Below are 19,381 nucleotides of genomic sequence, written 5' to 3'. Positions count from 1 at the left end.
TGCCTAAGTTACTAGATTATAAGAAGATCCTAATGAAGATAGTGGTTTTAACATCAAAACCAGACTCCAGGTGCAGTCTATTGCTGCTGGTTCGTTTCTGAAGTGTTTTGGTTCATAACAAAATGCTAGAATCTTTCCTGTCATACCCTATGATCGTAGCTTATAACTCTTACCCCACCAGGTGCTGCAATCAATTAAACCTCTTGTTGTTCTAGCAAAAACTGATTCCTGGAAAACTCAGTGAGGTAGAAGGTGCAAGATAATACATAACAATGAAGTCAAATGTTACGGGAAACTTTACTGATATACTGTACATCATTGCCTCAGTCAAAGTAAGAATTATAAAGATCAATTGTTTAATCACATATTGTGTACGGTTTGGTATTTCGGGGTACAGTACTGATTTGTAACAGGGGACACATCACGCAGCATCCACCCAAATGAGATTTCTTTTCTAGGCTGGGGGGCTAAGACCCCCTATATTAAGTTGCTAGCCAAAGCGATATTTACATAAGGTTAGATGACTCAGTGAATCACTTCCCACATTCACAGTAGGTGAACAGCCTCTCCCCAGTGTAAAAGTCAGTGATACACATTTAGTTGATTTGGCTGAGAGAATCTCTTCCCAAAGACCGAGCAGGTGATCAGACTCTACCCAGTGTGAATTCGCTGGTGTCTTCATAGTTGAGATGACCGAGTGAATCCCTTCCCACATTCTGAGCAGGTGATCGGCCTCTACCCAGGGTGAACTCGCTGGTGTCTCTGTAGTTGAGATGACCCAGTGAATCCCTTCCCACAGTCTGAGCAGGTGATCAGCCTCTACCCAGTGTGAACTCACTGATGTCTCTGTAGTTGAGATGACCCAGTGAATCCCTTCCCACAGTCTGAGCAGGTGATCAGCCTCTACCCAGTGTGAATTCGCTGGTGTCTCTGTAGTTGAGATGACCAAGTAAATCCCTTCCCACAGTCTGAGCAGGTGATCAGCCTCTACCCAGTGTGAACTCGCTGATGTCTCTGTAGTTGAGATGACCCAGTGAATCCCTTCCCACAGTCTGAGCAGGTGATCAGCCTCTACCCAGTGTGAACTCGCTGATGTCTCTGTAGTTGAGATGACCCAGTGAATCCCTTCCCACAGTCTGAGCAGGTGATCAGCCTCTACCCAGTGTGAACTCGCTGATGTCTCTGTAGTTGAGATGACCCAGTGAATCCCTTCCCACAGTCTGAGCAGGTGATCAGCCTCTACCCAGTGTGAATTCGCTGGTGTCTCTGTAGTTGAGATGACCAAGTGAATCCCTTCCCACAGTCTGAGCAGGTGATCAGCCTCTACCCAGTGTGAACTCGCTGGTGTCTCTGTAGTTGAGATGACCCAGTGAATCCCTTCCCACAGTCTGAGCAGGTGATCAGCCTCTACCCAGTGTGAACTCGCTGATGTCTCTGTAGTTGAGATGACCCAGTGAATCCCTTCCCACAGTCTGAGCAGGTGATCAGCCTCTACCCAGTGTGAATTCGCTGGTGTCTCTGTAGTTGAGATGACCAAGTGAATCCCTTCCCACAGTCTGAGCAGGTGAACGGCTTCTCCCCAGTGTGAACTCTCCGATGTTCCTTCAGTTGAGATGACCAAGTGAATCCCTTCCCACAGTCTGAGCAGGGGAACGGCCGCTCCCTGGTGTGAAATCGCTGATGTACCTTCAGTTGAGATGATGAAGTGAATCCTTTCCCACAGTCTGAGCAGGTGAACGGCCGCTTCCCGGTGTGAGCTGACTTGTGTACCAGTAGCTGGGATGACCGAGTGAATCCCTTCCCACAGTCTGAGCAGGTGAATGGCCTCTCCCCAGTGTGAACTCGTTGATGTAGCTTAAGATTAGATGAGCAAGTGAATCCCTTCCCACAGTCTGAGCAGGTGAATGGCCTCTCCCCAGTGTGAACTCGTTGATGTACCTTCAGTTTAGATGAGCAAGTGAATCCCTTCCCACAGTCTGAGCAGGTGAACGGCCTCTCCCTAGTGTGAACTCGGTGATGCTCCCTCAGTTGGGATGAGTAAGTGAATCCCTTCCCACAGTCTGAGCAGTTGAACGGCCTCTCACCACTGTGAATTCGCTGGTGTACAATTAGGGTCCATGACTGAGTGAATCCCTTCCCACATTCTGAGCAGGTGAAAGGCCTCTCCCCAGTGTGAACTCGCTGATGTACCTTTAGTTTAGATGAGCGAGTGAATCCCTTCCCACAGTCTGAGCAGGTGAATGGCTTCTCCCCAGAGTGAACTGACTTGTGTAACAGTAGTTCGTATGAATGAGTGAATCCCTTCCCACAGTCTGAACAGTTGAACGGCCTCTCACCAGTGTGAACTCGCTGGTGTGCAATTAGGGTCCATGACTGAGTGAATCCTTTCCCGCAGTCTGAGCAGGTGAAAGGCCTCTCCCCAGTGTGAACTCGCTGATGTACCTTTAGATTAGATGACCGAGTGAATCCCTTCCCACAGTCTGAGCAGGTGAATGGCTTCTCCCCAGTGTGAACTGACTTGTGTAACAGTAGTTCGTATGACTGAATGAATCCCTTCCCACAGTCTGAGCAGTTGAACGGCCTCTCACCAGTGTGAACTCGCTGGTGTGCAATTAGGGTCCATGACTGAGTGAAACCTTTCCCACAGTCTGAGCAGGTGAAAGGCCTCTCCCCAGTGTGAACTCGCTGATGTACCTTTAGTTTAGATGACCGAGTGAATCCCTTCCCACAGTCTGTGCAGGTGAATGGCTTCTCCCCAGTGTGAACTGACTTGTGTAACAGTAGTTCATATGACTGAGTGAATCCCTTCCCACAGTCTAAGCAGGTGAATGGCCGCTCCCCGGTGCAAAATCGCTGGTGAGCCATTAGATCAGATGACTGAGTGACTCCTTCTCCACAAATTCAGCAAATGACCAGCCTCTGCCCAGTGAACTGACTGGTGTGTCCACAGGTGGGAAGATGGACTGAATCCCTTCTCGCACACAGAACAGTTGAATGGCCTTGCCCAGTGGGTACTTGCTGATGTACCTTCAGTTGAAATATCCGACTGAATCCATTCCCACCGTCTGAGCAGATGATCGGGTCCCGCCTGTGTAAGATGATGGGTGTGCCAGTCACACAGATGATCAACTGAATCCCTCCCCACAGTCTGAGCAGGAAAGATGATCGAATGAATCCCTTGTTCCACTTCTTAAATATCTGGACAGTGACAACAAAACTAGTGTGTTGTGTTCACGATTCCCGCAAATTCCTCGTCATTTGTAACCTGTAAAGAGATTTACAAAATCCATCAATGGATGTAGGACATTTCAGATGAGGTCAAGTGAGTTGCCAAGGGGTGATCTATCATCACACTGTTACAGTGAAGTTCAACACAAGTTGGAGAGAGAAATCATCTTCGAACTGGGCACAGTGAATGGTATCTGGAATGACCATCAAACTCTCTAATGCTCTTCCTGTCTCTATAAGAATGGGGCATTTCTGCCATCTCCAATCTGTGACCTGGCTCAGTTTGACTCTCTCCATTGGTATTATTCCCTGTTCCCACTGAGCTGCATGGGTTCCTGGCCCCAAAGTAACTGAAACACTCTCACACAAATAGCTGGCAATGCATTCCATGCACCCACCACTCTCTGTGTAGAAAACATACCCCTGACATCCCCACGGTATCTATTTCAAATCACCTTAAACTGTGCCCCCTCATGTGAGCCATTTCAGCCCTGGGAAAACACCTCTGGCTATCCACAAGGTCAATGCCCCTCATCATCTTATACAACTAAAAAATGCTCTAAACATAAAGAATGAAATTATGCGTTACTTTGAGGATTTGTCAGAAGTATACAGAATTATGAGGGTACAGATAGGGTAAATGCAAGCAGCTTTTTCCTCTGAGGTTGGGTGGGATAACAACTAGAGGGCATGGATAAGTGAGGAAGGTGAAAATTTAACAGGAACATTTGGAAAAGCTCTTTACTGAAATGGTTGTGTGAGCATGGAATGAAATGCCAACACAAGTAGTGAATATGAGCTCGGTTTCACCATTTAAAGGAAGTTTGGATGGGAGTCTGGATGGTAGGGGTATGGAGGGCGATGGTCTTGGTGCAGGTACATGCATTGGACAGTTTAAATGTTTTTTGTTTTCAGCATTGACCAGATGAGCCAAATAGCCAGTTTCTCTGTGAACTGTTCCAAACTTCTATAACAGAGAAGCTAGACAAACTTGTTTGGAAGGGAAAAGGTAGGAGTGACAATGGAGCAGCAATGGCTGGAGTTTCTTGGAGCAATTCGGGAGATAAGTGATCGATATATCCCAAAGAAGTGGAAGCATTGGAAAGGCAGGAGGACACAACTGTGGCTGAAATGAGAAGCCAAAGCCAACATAAAAGCCAAAGAGAGGGCAAACAAAAGAGCAAAAGCTATTGGGAAGCTAGAAACCAACAGAAGACAACCAAAGAAAAAAAAGTCAAATGAGCTCAGGGCGTGGAAAGATGATTCATGAGTCAGTCATTAATGAGTCTTGGTAGCACCCAACAGTCTGAGGCATTTAGAGGAACAAAATATCCAGGGCCTCAATATCTCCTGAAAGCCGAGTTTCCCTGAACCAGTTACGTTTCAACTTTCATTTTGTAAGGCATGTACAAATTCTATAACCTCAAAATTTCACTTCTCAAGGCCTCCCACTTACTAAGTACTCCTTTGTGAGAAAACAGCCTGTCCCAATCCACACTTGTCAGATCCTTTCTGATACCATCAAAATTGACCTTTCTCCAATTTAGAATCTCAACCCATGGTCCAGATCTCTCTTTTTCCATCTTTATTTTGAACTTCATGTCATTATGATCACTAATTTCTGTCACCAGCCCTGATCATTACCTAACAGCTTATTGCACCCTTCTTCGTCAGGAATTCTATGTACCGATTATGGGCACATTTGAGAAACTCTACCCCATCTAGTCCTTTTACTGTATGGGAGTCCCAGTCAATATATGGAAAATTAAAATTACTTACTGAATAACTTTTGTTCCTCTAAATCCCTCAGACTATTGGGTGCAACCACATCCCAATAATGTCTACAATATCATAATTCCCTTTCCTGAGCTCATCTCGCTTTCCTACGATGCTTCTTGCATTGTGATATACACAGCTCAGCACATTCATCGCACCATGCTCAATCATTTGATTGCTGACTCTATCTGAGGTCTGAACAACATCTGACTGGTGTCAAGAAAATAAACTCTCCCTCATTGTCACAAAAATAAAGGAGCTGATTGTGGAGGACAGGAGGAGCGGAGACACAGACAAGGGTGTCACCCTGGGGCTAGTGAACAACCGACAGCTTCCCCAGTTTCTAAACCCCCCAGTGGTGGGCACTTAATCTGGACTCCACTGCATTTGAACCCCTTCCGCCAGCGGCCGACCCTCATGTGACTCTGTGCTATGACCCTACGGGGTGCGTCACTGAGGAAAGCCAATATTATGCACCCCTCGAGGGACAGAAGTTCCCAGTCACAGTGATTGGAGAGGTTAAAGGAAGAGCGGGCAGGGCATTACTGGCCGAAGCTCTGGATTTCCTTTGGCAACAGACAGGACTGGTGGTTCCCCATACCACCGTTAGGGTTTGCCCTGGGTTCAAGCCAAAGAGCCTAGGGTTCCTTGCCCACACCCTGACAAAACAAGCCTCCATCACTGAGGGAGACTGGCAAGACTTGGCCGCAGTCCAACCTCAATACTGGAAGGAGTCGGAGGTGAAGACGGGACATCTGGTAAGACACTCTTTTAATATTCACTGAATGCAATATGTTGTACCACAGCTCTGGGCAATTTCAGGCCATGGTTGTCCGCACCGACTGCCCCCATCTGGATCACCCTCAAAGAAGGACAGACTCTCCCATCCATTCTGCAATACCCCCTCAAGCCTGAGGCAAATTTTACGAGGATGGAAGCTCTTTTGTGGATCTATCAGGAAACCGATATTCTGACTATGCGATAGGGACGGACAGTGAAGTAATTGAGCAGGCCTCTTTTGAAGCAGCTGTCTCCGCCCAGAAGGCTGAGCTGTTTGCTCTGACTCATGCCTGTATCCCAGCAACAGACTAAAGTGGGAACATTTACACAGACTCCCGTTATGCATTTGGAATTGTACATGATTACGGGGATCTCTGGGAACGTGGGGATTCCTCACTTCCTCTGGCCTCCCCATTAGTAATGCCACCTTTGTAAACAACTTACTCACCGCTCTACAGCTACCTCGAGTTTTGGCTGTTATTAAATGTGCAGCCCATGCCCGCATGTCTAACCTGGTCACTACAGGCAATGCTTTAGCAGATTAGACAGCGAAAACTGTGGCAAAATCCTCAGTAGTTGTAGTCCCCTCGGGTTCCCGTCAAACAACCTTCCGTGACTAAAGCAGAACGGGTAGGCCAGACATGAGGGAGGTACGTAGTTTTCAGGGGGATGCCTCTGAGGAGGAGTGAAAACTGTGGTCCCAGATGGAATGCCAGAAAGACCCCGACCTAGGTTTTTGGATCACCCCAGCGGGACAGGTTTGTGTTCCTACACAGTTTTTACCAATATTGGTCGATTATATACATAATTGTACACACCTGGGAAAGGAGGGAATGGTTGGTAACCTGTACCCTGCACACCGGTCTACAAGTTGATTTTATTGAATTGCCTAGAGTACATTGCTATAAACACTGCTTAGATATTATAGATGTGCTCAATAGATAGATTGAAGCTATTCCAACTACCATCAATATTGCTGTGACTGTTGTGAATGTATTATTAAGGGAAATAATTCCCAGGTACAGCCTGGCAGAGATGCTGAGTTCAACAATGGCCCACACTTTGTGATGAAAGTAAACAAATGGGTATGTAACAAACTAGCTATCAAGCAACAATTCCACTGTGTACACCACCCACGGGCCGCTGGCAGAGTGGAAAGAGGCAACGGCACTCTGAAGAGTAAACTGGCCAGACTAACAGCGGAGACTGGACTCACTTGGTTGAAGGTACGACCATTAGCCCGATTCCACATGAGGGTTACCCCATAGGGGAAAACAGGGCTGTCACCAGCTGAAATCATTTCTGGATGGCCCATGAGGACACCCTGGGAACAAAGTCTCAGGATTAAAGGCAAAGTGAATAAGAATAAGGAACCTTGGTTCTTGATGGATATTGGAACTCTGATAAAGAGGAGAGAGATGTATGACATGTGTAAGAAACAGGGAGCAAAGACGATACTTGAGGAGTATAAAAAGTGCAAAAAAAACATAAGGAAGAAATCAGGAGGGCTGAAAGAAGACATGAGGTAGCGTTGGCAGTCAAGGTGAAGGAGAGTAAGAGCTTCCACAGGTATATTAATAGCAAAAGGATAGTTAAGGGATAAAATTGGTCCTCTTGAAGATCAGAGCGGTTGGCTATGTATGGAACCAAAAGAAATTGGGGAGATGTTAAATGTTTTTTTTTGTGTCTGAATTTACTAAGCAAACTGGCATGGAGTCAATGGAAATGAGGCAAACAAGTATTGAGGTCATGGAACCTATACAGATAGAAGAGGAGGAGGTGCTTGTTACCTTGAGGCGAGTAGATAAATCTCCAGGACCTGACAGGGTATTCCCTCGGACCATGAAGGAGACTAGTGTTGAAATTGCAGGGGCCCTGGCAGATATATTTAAATGTTGTTATCTACGGGTGAGGTGCCAGAGGATTGGAGGATAGCTCATGTTGTTCCCTTGTTTAAAGAAGGCTCAAAAAGTAATCCAGGAAATTATAGGCTGGTAAGTTTGATGTTGGTCATGGGTAAATTATTGGAAGGAGTACTAAGAGATAGGATCGACAATTATTTAGACAGACAGGGACTTATTAGGGAGAGTCAACACGGCTTTGTGCATGGTAGGTCATGTTTAACAAATATATTAGAGATTTTCGAGGAGGTTACAAGGAAAGTGGATGAAGGCAAGGCAGTGTATGTAGTGGACTTCAGTAAGGCCTTTGACAAGGTCCCGCATGGGAGGTTAGTTAGGAAGATTCAGTCACTAGGTATACATGGTGAGGTAGTAAATTTGATTGGAAATTGAGAATGGGAGAAGTCAGAGAGCAGTAGTGGAGGATTGCTACTCTGAGTGGAGGCCTGTGACTAGTGGTGTACCACAGGGATCAGTGCTGGGTCCATGGTTATTTGTCATCTATATCAATGATCTGGATGATAATTTGGTAAATTGGATCAGCAAATTTGTTGATGATACAAAGATTGGAGGTGTAGTGGACAGTGAGGAAGGTTTTCAAAGATTGCAGAGGGATCTGGACCAGCTGGAAAAATGGGCTGAAAAATGGCAGATGTAGTTTAATACAGACAAGTGTGAGGTATTGCACTATGGAAGGAAATACCAAGGTAGAACATGCAAGGTAAATGGCAGGGCACTGAGGAGTGCACTAGAACAGAGGGATCTAGGAATACTGATACAAAATTCCCTAAAAGTGGCATCACAGGTAGATAGGGTAGTAAAGAGAGCTTTTGGTTCATTGGCCTTTATAAATCAAAGTATTGATTATAAGAGTTGGAATGTTATGGTGAGGTTGTATGAGGTATTAGTGAGGCCAAATTTGGAGTATTGTGTGCAGTTTTGGTCACCGAATTACAGGAAGTATATTAATAAGGTTGAAAGAGTGCAGAGAAGGTTTACAAGGATGTTGCCAGGACTTGAGAAACTCAGTTACAGAGAAAGGTGGAATAGGTTAGAACTTCATTCTTAGGAGTGTAGAAGAATGAGGGGAGACTTGATAGAGGTATATAAAATTATGATGGGTACAGATAGAGTGAATGCAAGCAGGCTTTTTCCACTGAGGATAGGGGAGAGAAAAAAGAACCAGAGGACGTGGGTTAAGGGTGAAGGGCGAAAAGTTTAAAGGGAATACTGGGGTGGGGGGGGGGGCTTCTTCACAACTGGGTCTGACTGGTACTGGCATAACTGGTTCTTCTGGGCACATTCAGTCTCACTCCCAACTATTTCCTAATTTCCTTTGTGATGGTACGTAACGTCTAAAGGACAAGTGTTTGAGTAAATGAGACTCACCAACTTTCTCCTGACTGAATCAATGGAAACCCTGAGTCAGATGGGTTCTCTCCAGTTGATGCTCTCAATCCTCGGGCTGGTTCACTTGTTGCTGTTCCCTCGTCTTCAGTCGTGGTTTTTCTTCCAATAAATCTCTCACCGCAGGTCTAACTTTAACATGAAAGATAATGAAGCACGTTAACAATGAAAAGGAGGACCAAACATTTCTGCTTAATGTTACTAGGAACAAAACTCACTGAAATTTAAACGTTGAAGGCAAATATAATGATCTCAGTGAACAATCTTTTATTGTCCCTCACATGACACAGACGATACGGGATAAGAAGGAGCCATCACTCAGTCATGGTAAGACACAAGACAGAGGAACAGAATCAGGTGATTCAATCCATCTGGTCTGTCCCACCACTCAACCATTCAACCAGGGCTGATTTTTAATCCAACACCATATTCCTGCCTCCCTCCTGTAACCCTGAAGCTACTCAGCAATCATCAGTATATGAATCTTCACAAATATACCCAAATGGCAGCCTCAAACAAATTCTGCGGCAACAAATTCCACATATCAGACATCTTTTGGCCAAATTTTTTTTCTCATCTCAGTTTTAAAGGGAAGCATCTTTATTCTGAGACTGTGCTGTCAGATCACAGACTCTCTGTCTAATGGAAACATCCCCTCCACGTCCACTGTATCCAGGCTTTTCAGCATTCGGTAGGTTTACTTAACCATACATCTCCCACCACCCCCACTGTCCCTCTGAACTCCATTGAGCACAGGTCCAGAGCCATCAAATGCTCCTCATATATAAATCCGATCATTCCTGAGATTATTCATGTAAACCTTGTTAGCAACAACTGTACTGAACACATTTCCAGGAATAACAGACAAATCCGTTCCAGGATAATTTACAGGGAAACGTTGTGCTTCCTTTACTGTTATACTATCACTCCATTTCCAGGTTAAAACAGGACCATTTCAGGAAATTTGTTTACAGATCCTCTCTTGTACATACTGGACCGGCCGCCGTCGCTAGGCTATGAACGTGCAGGAGTAATGTGTGGCTAAATGCCTTGCTGAAGGACACAACACGCTGCGGGGAGCTGAGGCTCGAACCATTCTCCCCCTAGACTTCCCAGTCCCTCGGTAAAGCAGGCAATGAAATCAAAGATCCCCACAACCTGGGACGTTCTCCTTTCTCACACACCCCAGTCCGGGAGAAGACACAACAGCCATAAAGCTCCAGGACAAATGTGAGGAGCCTCAGGAAACAAGGAGAGTTCGGGGAAGTTAATGGGACTCAGCGGCCAACATCACACCACGTGATCTGGCGTCACAAAGCGGAGGGCGGGGCGAATCAGCGGCACACAGCCTCACGTGACCTGTCGGCGGGACTTCCATTACAATTCTGCGGAAACAGACAGCCTGGGCTCCTGGTTTGGATCGTTCAATGCAGATTAAGTGAAGTCGACACATTTCTGACGAGCCCAGATAATTGGAAAATAAATGAGTAACTGGCCCTCAGTTCGGGGCTCACGGCCAACATCGGATCTCCCCGCTTGGGATCGGTCTCAATACTCACCGATGGGAAAGTGATATCTTCGGCCCGCAGACAGTGATCCCGACGGAAGAGACGAAAGTCTTTCCCGTACACAGAGCCGGCGCACTTCAGCTCTGAGCGGAGAGGAAAACACCGTCCACCCGGAGACTGTGAGCATGCGCGAAGAGATTGTTACATCATCGGGAGGCGGGGCCTCGGAAACAGACACGCAGATGCTGCCCATTTGCGGTTAAATGGGAGGGGCAAACGGGATCACGTGTCAGGATTGATTGACCCCCATCCCCCCAGGCAGAGACTCCGGCTACTCATTAGTCTGAGGAAAGAAGTAAACTTGCCGCTCACATCTCCTCTCACCTTAAATGTATTAGACATTTCAACCCCCGGGAAAAATATATCGTCTCTCCACTCTATCTATTCCTCTCGTAATCTTAGAAACGTCCATCCAGTCTCTCCCCAGCCTGCGCCGCTCTGGAGAAAACAACACAAGTTTGTCCAGCCTCTCGTTATAGCTCATGCCCTCTAATCCAGGCAGTGTCCTGGTAAACCTCTTCCCCGCCCTGTCCAAAGCCCCCACATCCTTCCGAGAATGGGGGCGACCAGAACTGTATGAAACACTCCAGATGTGGGCTAACTAGTTTTATAAAACTGTGTTACGAACTGTAACGTTTCAGAAACAAACCAGCAGCAATAGAGTTCACACTGGAGTCTGGTTTTGATGTTAAAACCACTCTCTTTATTAGTATCTACTTATGATGTAGTAACTTAATGAAATAAAGGAAAGTTAACTGTGTTATGTGTATATATGTGTAAATATAACTCCCAGACTATCGAGCCTGAGGGAACAAAGCTCAGAGTCTTGAGATGGTAAAGTAGGAAAGTTCAGTAATCCACGGAATAAATAATGGTGGAGAGATATTTATAATCCAGGGTGAAACGTAGAGAAACGGCCGTTACATCAAAATAACCGTCGTCGAAGTTCTTATCCGTTGAAACCGTCACAGACGAGTTATCAGCGAAAGTGACCTGTCACAGGAATACCGTCTTCCAGGGGTTACCACACAACATACCCAGGCAAGGATTAAGACAAGATATTCCACATTCCACTCCTATGGATTATACGAAGTGACAGCCACACACATTCGTTGTGGTTCCGTGTACCGATGAACAGCCCACTCTTGTGGGCAAAGGAGAGTTCCAAGCCTCAGCTGCGACTAACTGAAGCGATCAGCGTTTCCAGTCTCTCTCTCTCTCTCTCTCTCTCTCTCTCTCCCCCCCCCCCCCCCCCCCACTCCTGGCCGACTGCCTGTCTGCAGATCGCTCTCTCTCTCTTATGGTTCAGTCCACAGTCAGCGCTGTCAGCCTGTGACTGACGTCATAGTCCCGCCTCCTCACGCCGGCGCTCTTAAAGAAACAGTCACAGTACGACAGCAGGCTCGTAACAGCCGCAACACAACTTCCCGACTTTTGAACTCAATGCTTCAACTAATAAAGACAACCATGCCATTTGCCTTCTTAACCACCCGGTCAATCTGTGCAGTCTCTTTCAGGGAGCGATGAACCTGGAGTCTAAGATCCCTCTGATCATCAACACTGTTCAGGGTTTTACATTTAACAGTGTACTGTCTCATACATTCGACCTACCGAGCTGCCAAGATGATCATCACTAATCAAATCTCACTGAGATTTCTCAGGTCCTGTTGAATTTATTGCCAAGTGCACAAGTACGGGAAGGTACAGGTACAAAGAAACACTGACTTGTGGCAACATCACAGGCAAGTACATTCAGATAACACACGGAACACAAATTATACGATTCTCTGTCAGTAACAATCTGTAAATATGCTTTATGTCATTAACAATATATAAAATACATTGTGTCATGATCAATATTAAAATGTACATTTTGTGTCAATAACAGTCTTGGAAATGTTGAATTTGGTTCCTGTCTCCATTCCTCCTGTAATCCACAACCAGCTCCTTTGTTTTTGTCACAATGAGGGAGAGGTTGTTTTATTGACACCACTGTGTCAGGGTGATGACTTCTCTGTCGGCTGCCTCGTTATTATTTGAGATTAGGTCAGTCAGTATAGTGTCGTCAGCAAATTTAATTAACAGATTGGAGCTGTGGGTGGCGACACAAGTCATGGGTATACAGAGAGTAAAGGAGAGGGCAAAGAGACACCACTGTGGGGTATGTGTGCTGAGGGTCAGAGAGACACAGGAGATGGAGCCCACTCCTACCACCTGCCGGCTATCTGACAGGAAGTCCAGGATCCAGCTACACAAGGCAGGGTGAAGGCCGAGGTCTCTGAGTTTCTTGTCGATACTTCACTCCTTCGTACGGCTACTGCTTTGCCCATGACAGCAAGGAACTGCAGAGAACTTTGGAGAGCAGAGAACATCAGAGAAACAAGCCTCCACTCCATGGACTCTTCCTACACTTCCCCTGCCTCGGAAAAGCAGGCCATGTACTCAAAGAACCTCACAACCTGGACATTCTTGCTGCAAACCCGCTCCCCCATCGGGGAAGAGATACAAAAGCCTTAAAGCGCGAAACACCCGGCTCAAGGAGGGATTCCTGTCTGTGGTTATAAGACAAATGAATGATAAAATGTACTCGGCCTCGCAATGTAACTCGACGTGACTCTGCACCATATGTCTCGTGATTGTTTTGCCAGTTTCATTTTTCATTTTTAGAATCTTTTTTATTGATACATGCTCTTCTACAGCTATAAAATGATTCAAAACGTCAATAGATTAGTAAGTATACAATTAATAAAGCTGAAAAAAACTGATCGTAAAATATAAAAATGTCAAATATATATATAGAAAAATAAGGGAAAAAAGTACCCCATCTACCTCGGAAATAAACCCAGTAACCACAAAAAAAGGGGAAAAATCCGTTAGCAATGAACCCTCCGGAGCAATACGTTTGACCATCATCTAAATTTTTAAAAAAAAGAATCATCAACCGTCATTTCATATTTATAAAAAAATAAAATTGGACGGAAACCATATAGCATAATTCAAATTAAGTGATAATATTTGGCAAAAGAACCCCATCTTCTCTCAAAATCGAATCGAGTATCAAAAGTTCTACTTCTATTTTTTCCAAACTAAGCCATAACATTCATTGAGAAAACCATTCAATTAATGTAGAGGAAGAAATATCTTTCCATTTTAATAAAATATCCCTTCTTGTCAGTAGTGTAACAAATGGAATTACATGTTGATCTGAAGATGAAATATCCTGAATATGATGTAGAGCTATTCCAAATAGAACAGTCAATCTATTAGGTTGTAAGTTCATTTTCAGAGCTTTAGAAATTGCAGAAAATAAAGATTTTCAAAACGATTTTAATGAAGAATATGACCAGAACATATGTGACAAAGTAGCTACTTCAGTTTCACATTATCACAGCATTTGTCTGTAGTAGGAAATATTTTAGATAGTCTCTCCTTTGTAAATTAATAACGGTGAACAGTATTAAATTGAATTAAACAATGGTTGGCACATACAGAAGAAGAATTTACGTTTTTCAAAACTCGAAGCTAATCTTCTTTAACAAGGGTCATATTAAGTTCTCTCTCCCAATCTTGTTTAATCTTTAGTGATAGGTTCTCCTTTTGTAACAAAAATAAATTATAAATTCTGCTAATAGAACCTTTCACTAAGGGATTCAATTTCAAAATGGTATCCAACAAATCAGATTCTTGTAAATATGGAAACTTAGGTAAACATTGTTGTAAAAAATGTTTCACCTGAACATATTTGAAAAAAATGTGTACGAGCGAGAGGAACTTTGTTAATTAACTCTTCAAAGGTCATCAATCGACCATTACACAATAAATCTGTAAAAGAATGGATCCCTTTATTTGTCCATAGGAGAAAAATTGGGTCAGTTCTTGATGGTTTAAATGGAAAGTTTCGATATAAAAACTATACAACGTAAATTGTTTAAATTTTTTTTAAAAAATTACGAAACTGAACCCAAATCCGTAGGGATTGTTTAATAACCGGGTAAATATTTAAATTTGGAATTTTAGAGAGCTGTAAAGGTAATGGAGCTCCTAAAACTAACGTTAAATAAAATTGTTTAACAGCTTTTAATTCCAATTCAACCCATAATGATTTTTGGTTCTTATCAAGCCAATATAACCAAAAATATAATTGTCTAATATTCACAGCCCAATAATACAGTCTTAAATTCGGAAGTTCAAGTCCACCATCTTTTTTTAGAATTTTGTAAATGATACTTATTAATTCTTGGTCTCTTATTATTCCAAATAAAGGAAGAAATAAGAGAGTCAATTTGATCGAAATTTGTTTTAGTTAAAAAGATGGGTATATTTTGGAAAATATATAAAAATCTAGGTAAAATCATTTTCACAGCATGAGTACGACCTATTAAAGAAAAAGTAAGTGGATTCCATCTAGAAAATTGTTGTTTCATGGAGTCCATTAAAGGAACTATATTCGCTTTATAAAGATCTTTATATTTTTTAGTAATAATAATACCTAAATATCTAAATATATTAACTATTCTAAAAGGAATATCATTATATATACTAACAAGGACATTTAATGGAAACAATTCACTGTTACTCAAGTTAAGTTTATATCCTGAAAATTTACCGAAATCTTTAAGTGTTTCGAAAGGATTAGGAATTGATTCCTCAAGATTTGAAATAAAAACCAAAAGATCATCTGCTTAAAGAGAAATCTTATGTATGGTTCCATTCATAGAGATACCATGAATATTTTTAGCTTCACTTAGTGTTATAGCAAAAGTCTCCAATACAAGATTAAATAATAAAGTGCTTAATGGACATCACTGTCTAGTGCCACGAGAAAGTGAGGAAAAAAGACCTGCAGTTATTAGTAATGACAAGCTCAAGGACGGCTTCTTGTCTGTGGTTATAAGCCAAATGAATGATAAAATGGACTCGGCCTCACAATGTAACTCGACGTGACCCTGCACCATATGTCTATCTGCACTGCACTTTCTCTGCAGCCATAATACTTTGTTACAGTGATTGTTCTGTCGTATATCAGCTCAATGGACTGTTGCAATGTATCGATCTGTTCGGATGGTACGTCAGGCAAGATTTTCATTGGAAGTTCAGTACGTGATGATAGTAAACAAATTCCCCATTTTAATTGTGCGGAAATATTAGACAGACTGAGCTTCTGCTCTGGAGCCACAGAAGGAAACTGAACTGTTGTCATTTCTGAAATGAACTGAAATGTTGTCCAGCCTCTCGTTATAGCTCGTTCTCTCTAATCCAGGCAGTATCCTGGGAAACCTCTTCTGCGCCCTGTCCAAAGCCCCGGCATCCTTCCGAGAATGGGGGCGACCAGAACTGTATGAAACACTCCAGATGTAGTCTAACTCGTTTTATAAAACTGTGTTACGAACTGAAGCGTTTTAGAAACGGACCAGCAGCAATAGAGTTCACACTGGAGTCTGGTTTTGATGGTAAAAACACTCTGTTTATTAGTATCTACTTATAATATAGTAACTTAACGAAATAAAGTTAACAGTATTAAGTGTATATATGTGTAAATGTAACTCGCAGACTATCGAGCCTGAGGGATCAAAGTTTAGAGTCTTGAGATGGTAAAGTAGGAAAGTTCAGAAATCCACGGAATAAATGACGGGAGAGAGATATTTGTAATCCAGGGTGAAACGTAGAGAAAAGGCCGTTACTTCAAAATAACCGTCGACGAAGTTCTTATCCGTCGAATCCGTCCACAGACGAGTTCTCAGCGAAAGTGACCTGTCACAGGAATACCGTCTTATATGGTTACCACACATCATACCCAGGCAAGGGTTAATACAAGATATTCCAAATTCCACTCCTATGGATTGTACGAAGTGACAGCCACACACGTTCGTTGTGGTTCTGTGTACCGATGATCAACCCACTCTTGTGGGCACAGGAGAGTTCCAAGCCTCAGCTGCGACTAACTGAAGCTATCAGCTTTTCCAGTCTCTCTCTCTCTGTTTAGACTGGCCGACTGCCTGTCTGCAGATCGCTCTCTCACTCTCATGGTTCAGTCCACAGTCAGCGCTGTCAGCCTGTGACTGACGTCATAGCCCCGCCTCCTCACGCCGGCGCTCTTAAAGAAACAGTCACAGTACGACCGCAGGCTCGTAACAGCCGCAACACAACTTCCCAACTTTTGAACTCAGTGCTTCAACTAATAAAGACAACCATGCCATTTGCCTTCTTAACCACCCGATCAATCTGTGCAGTCTCTTTCAGGGAGCGATGAACTTGGAGTCTAAGATCCCTCTGATCATCAACACTGTTCAGGGTTTTGCATTTAACAGTGTACTGTCTCATACATTCGACCTACCGAGCTGCCAAGATGATCATCACTAATCAAATCTGACTGTGATTTCTCAGGTCCTGTTCAATTTATTGCCAAGTGCACAAGTACGGGAAGGTACAGGTACAGAGAAACACTGACTTGTGGCAGCATCACAGGCAAGTACAGTCAGATAACACACGGAACACAAATTGTACGATTCTCTGTCAGTAACAATCTGCAAATATGTTTTATGTCATTAACAGTATATAAAATACATTGTGTCATGATCAATATTGTGTCATGATGCCTCGTTATTATTTGGGATCCGGCGGATCAATGTAATGCCGTCAGCAAATGTAATCAGCAGATTGGAACCCGCCACTGCAGCCCCACAGTGCACTATGTACTGATTGCAAAGCTACGAAATTGCATGTGAATCGCCTCCCCTCCCCCAACTCCACTCTTTCTGCGTCAGCAGCAGACTGGGACATCTCACATCTCGCTGCCTCCGCCAGGACATTAAACTGTGAAAAACTGTGGTCAGTGACTGATCTCTGGGGTACTCCAAACGCTACCTCCTTCCAGTCTGAAAACGACCCACTCATCCAGACACACACTGCCGGCAGTTTATCGATCTCCAACGAAAAAGCCTAATCACCTCCTCCTGAGGGTCAATACCATTGCTGACTCTGAGTTTACCACCGTCAAATGCCGGGAGGGACATAATAATCAGAAAGTCTCTAGTCACAGCCGCGTAAATAAAATGTGATCTCAGTGGGTGTGTGGCGCATGCTCAGAATGGGAAGGAGACAGACAAACTGAGCCAAGTCACAGACTGATGAAAGGGAGGAATGATCCATTTTGATACAGAGAGGGAAGCAGAGAGTTTGATGTTGTGCCTGATGCCGGAAATGTGGCCTGTTAGAAGATGAAGTCTTGTTCCTCTAAATTGTTTTGAGATGTGACAGTCTTTTAATCAGAAGGCACAATGGAGACTAAAATTATTTCAGTTGAAATGTTGTCCTTCACCCACTGACTTGCTTTGTAAACGTTTAGCAGTGTAGGAAAGTCAAAGGATTTGTGTATGGGAATCTCGAACACAACAGCACGTTAATTCCGCTGTATCTGTCAGTTCACCAGCGCTTGAATACCGCCGATGCTTGAATGTGGAGGCGGAGATGTTGGAGAAGACAGCGCCCCACTCGCTACAAGGAGAGCCCGAACACGTGTCCGTGTCCGTGATCTGATTGGATACATCGCCATGACGCTGTAGCACTGTGACGTCATTCACTGGCTCTCATTTTGGAAGGGATTCAGTCGGCCATCGCAGATACATCAACAGCTTCGCACTGGGAAGCGGCCGTTCACCTGCTCCGTGTGTGCGAAGAGACTCATTCGGTTAACCCACCTTGTGATGCTCCGGTGAGTTCACAATAAATAGAGGCCACATTTCTGTCCGGAGTGAGCAAAGAGTTTTACTCAATCATCCCAGCTGCTGCAACACCAGCAACTTCACATCAGGGAGGAAGTTCAAATCAGCTCCGTGTTAAATGTTTCACCATCACGGTGACTGAAGGCAGCTGCAGGTTCATGAGGGACTGTTACTGTCAGATTCTGCAGTTCTTGCGGCTGCTCATCGCACCCAGGACTGAACCCTGGTCACTGAGCATTGGAGGAGTCTGTTCTGCTGATGTTAGCCTTAAACTAGACTGGTGTTTAATATTGTAGATCTGTGAAGGATAAATCAGTTCTGTATCAAATCCCGTGTCTCATGTACTTACAGTCTCTACCACACTCACAGTGTACACTAGAGTGGCCACTCGGCCCATCTGGTCTCTGCTCATATTTCTGTTCCATATCAGTATATCAAAATCTACCCCTGCCGTTCCCCTCTCACTCTCCCTGAGATGACAGGTTGCAACTAGTCACCACTCCGTGGGACGGGAGATTTTCCTTGAATTTCATAGAATTATAGAAATCTACAACACATTACAGACCCTTTGGCCCACAATGTTGTGCCGACCATGTAACTTACTCAAGAAACTGCTTAGAATTACCCTACCGCATCGCCCCCTATTTTCCTAAGCTCCATGTACCATCTAAGAGTCTCTTAAAAGACCCTATTGTATCCGCCTCCACCATCGTCGCTGGCAGTGCATTCACACACACACACACACCACTCTTTGCTTAAAAAACAGAGCTCTGACATCTCCTCTGTACCTACTTCCAAGCAGCTTAAACCTATTCCCCCTCGTGTTAGCCGTTTCAGCCCTGGGAAAAAGCCTCTGGCTATCCACACGACCAATGCCTCTCATCATCTTATACACCTGCATGAATTTCCTGCATGGTTTTCTCCAGGCTGAATAAGACGATGAGCTCACTGTGGTTTTGACGTTCTTCAGGGCTCTGGACGAAGTTGGTTAAAATCCTTC

At 44.1% G+C, this 19,381-nt stretch overlaps 1 protein-coding gene across 2 annotated transcripts; it reads right to left on the bottom strand.

The window, feature by feature from the left end:
* Nucleotides 1–278: 278 nt before the first annotated feature.
* LOC140722890 (uncharacterized) lies at nucleotides 279–10,805 on the bottom strand. Of its 2 annotated transcripts, none has more exons than XM_073037522.1 (3): nucleotides 10,652–10,805; nucleotides 9,075–9,224; nucleotides 279–3,265 (listed from the first exon to the last, which is right to left on the bottom strand). In XM_073037522.1, the coding sequence occupies exon 3, from the start codon at nucleotides 2,863–2,865 to the stop codon at nucleotides 1,492–1,494; it is 1,374 nt and encodes a 457-aa protein (XP_072893623.1). In that variant the 5' UTR covers nucleotides 2,866–3,265; nucleotides 9,075–9,224; nucleotides 10,652–10,805; the 3' UTR covers nucleotides 279–1,491. The 2 variants fall into 2 exon arrangements, with proteins under 2 accessions (XP_072893623.1, XP_072893624.1); XM_073037523.1 differs by having other exon boundaries at nucleotides 9,075–9,220; nucleotides 10,652–10,803.
* Between the last annotated feature and the right edge of the window lie 8,576 nt (nucleotides 10,806–19,381).

Source organism: Hemitrygon akajei, unplaced genomic scaffold (assembly GCF_048418815.1).
Source record: "Hemitrygon akajei unplaced genomic scaffold, sHemAka1.3 Scf000092, whole genome shotgun sequence".
In the NCBI taxonomy this organism is placed as follows: domain Eukaryota; kingdom Metazoa; phylum Chordata; class Chondrichthyes; order Myliobatiformes; family Dasyatidae; genus Hemitrygon; species Hemitrygon akajei.
The sequence above is the reverse complement of the archived record's forward strand: the minus strand, read 5'-3'. Positions and strand labels throughout refer to the sequence as shown.

Bases quoted from the DNA above. Each gene is read 5' to 3' on its own strand.
- LOC140722890 (XM_073037522.1), bottom strand. From the start codon at position 2,865: ATGGCTCACCAGCGATTTTGCACCGGGGAGCGGCCATTCACCTGCTTA.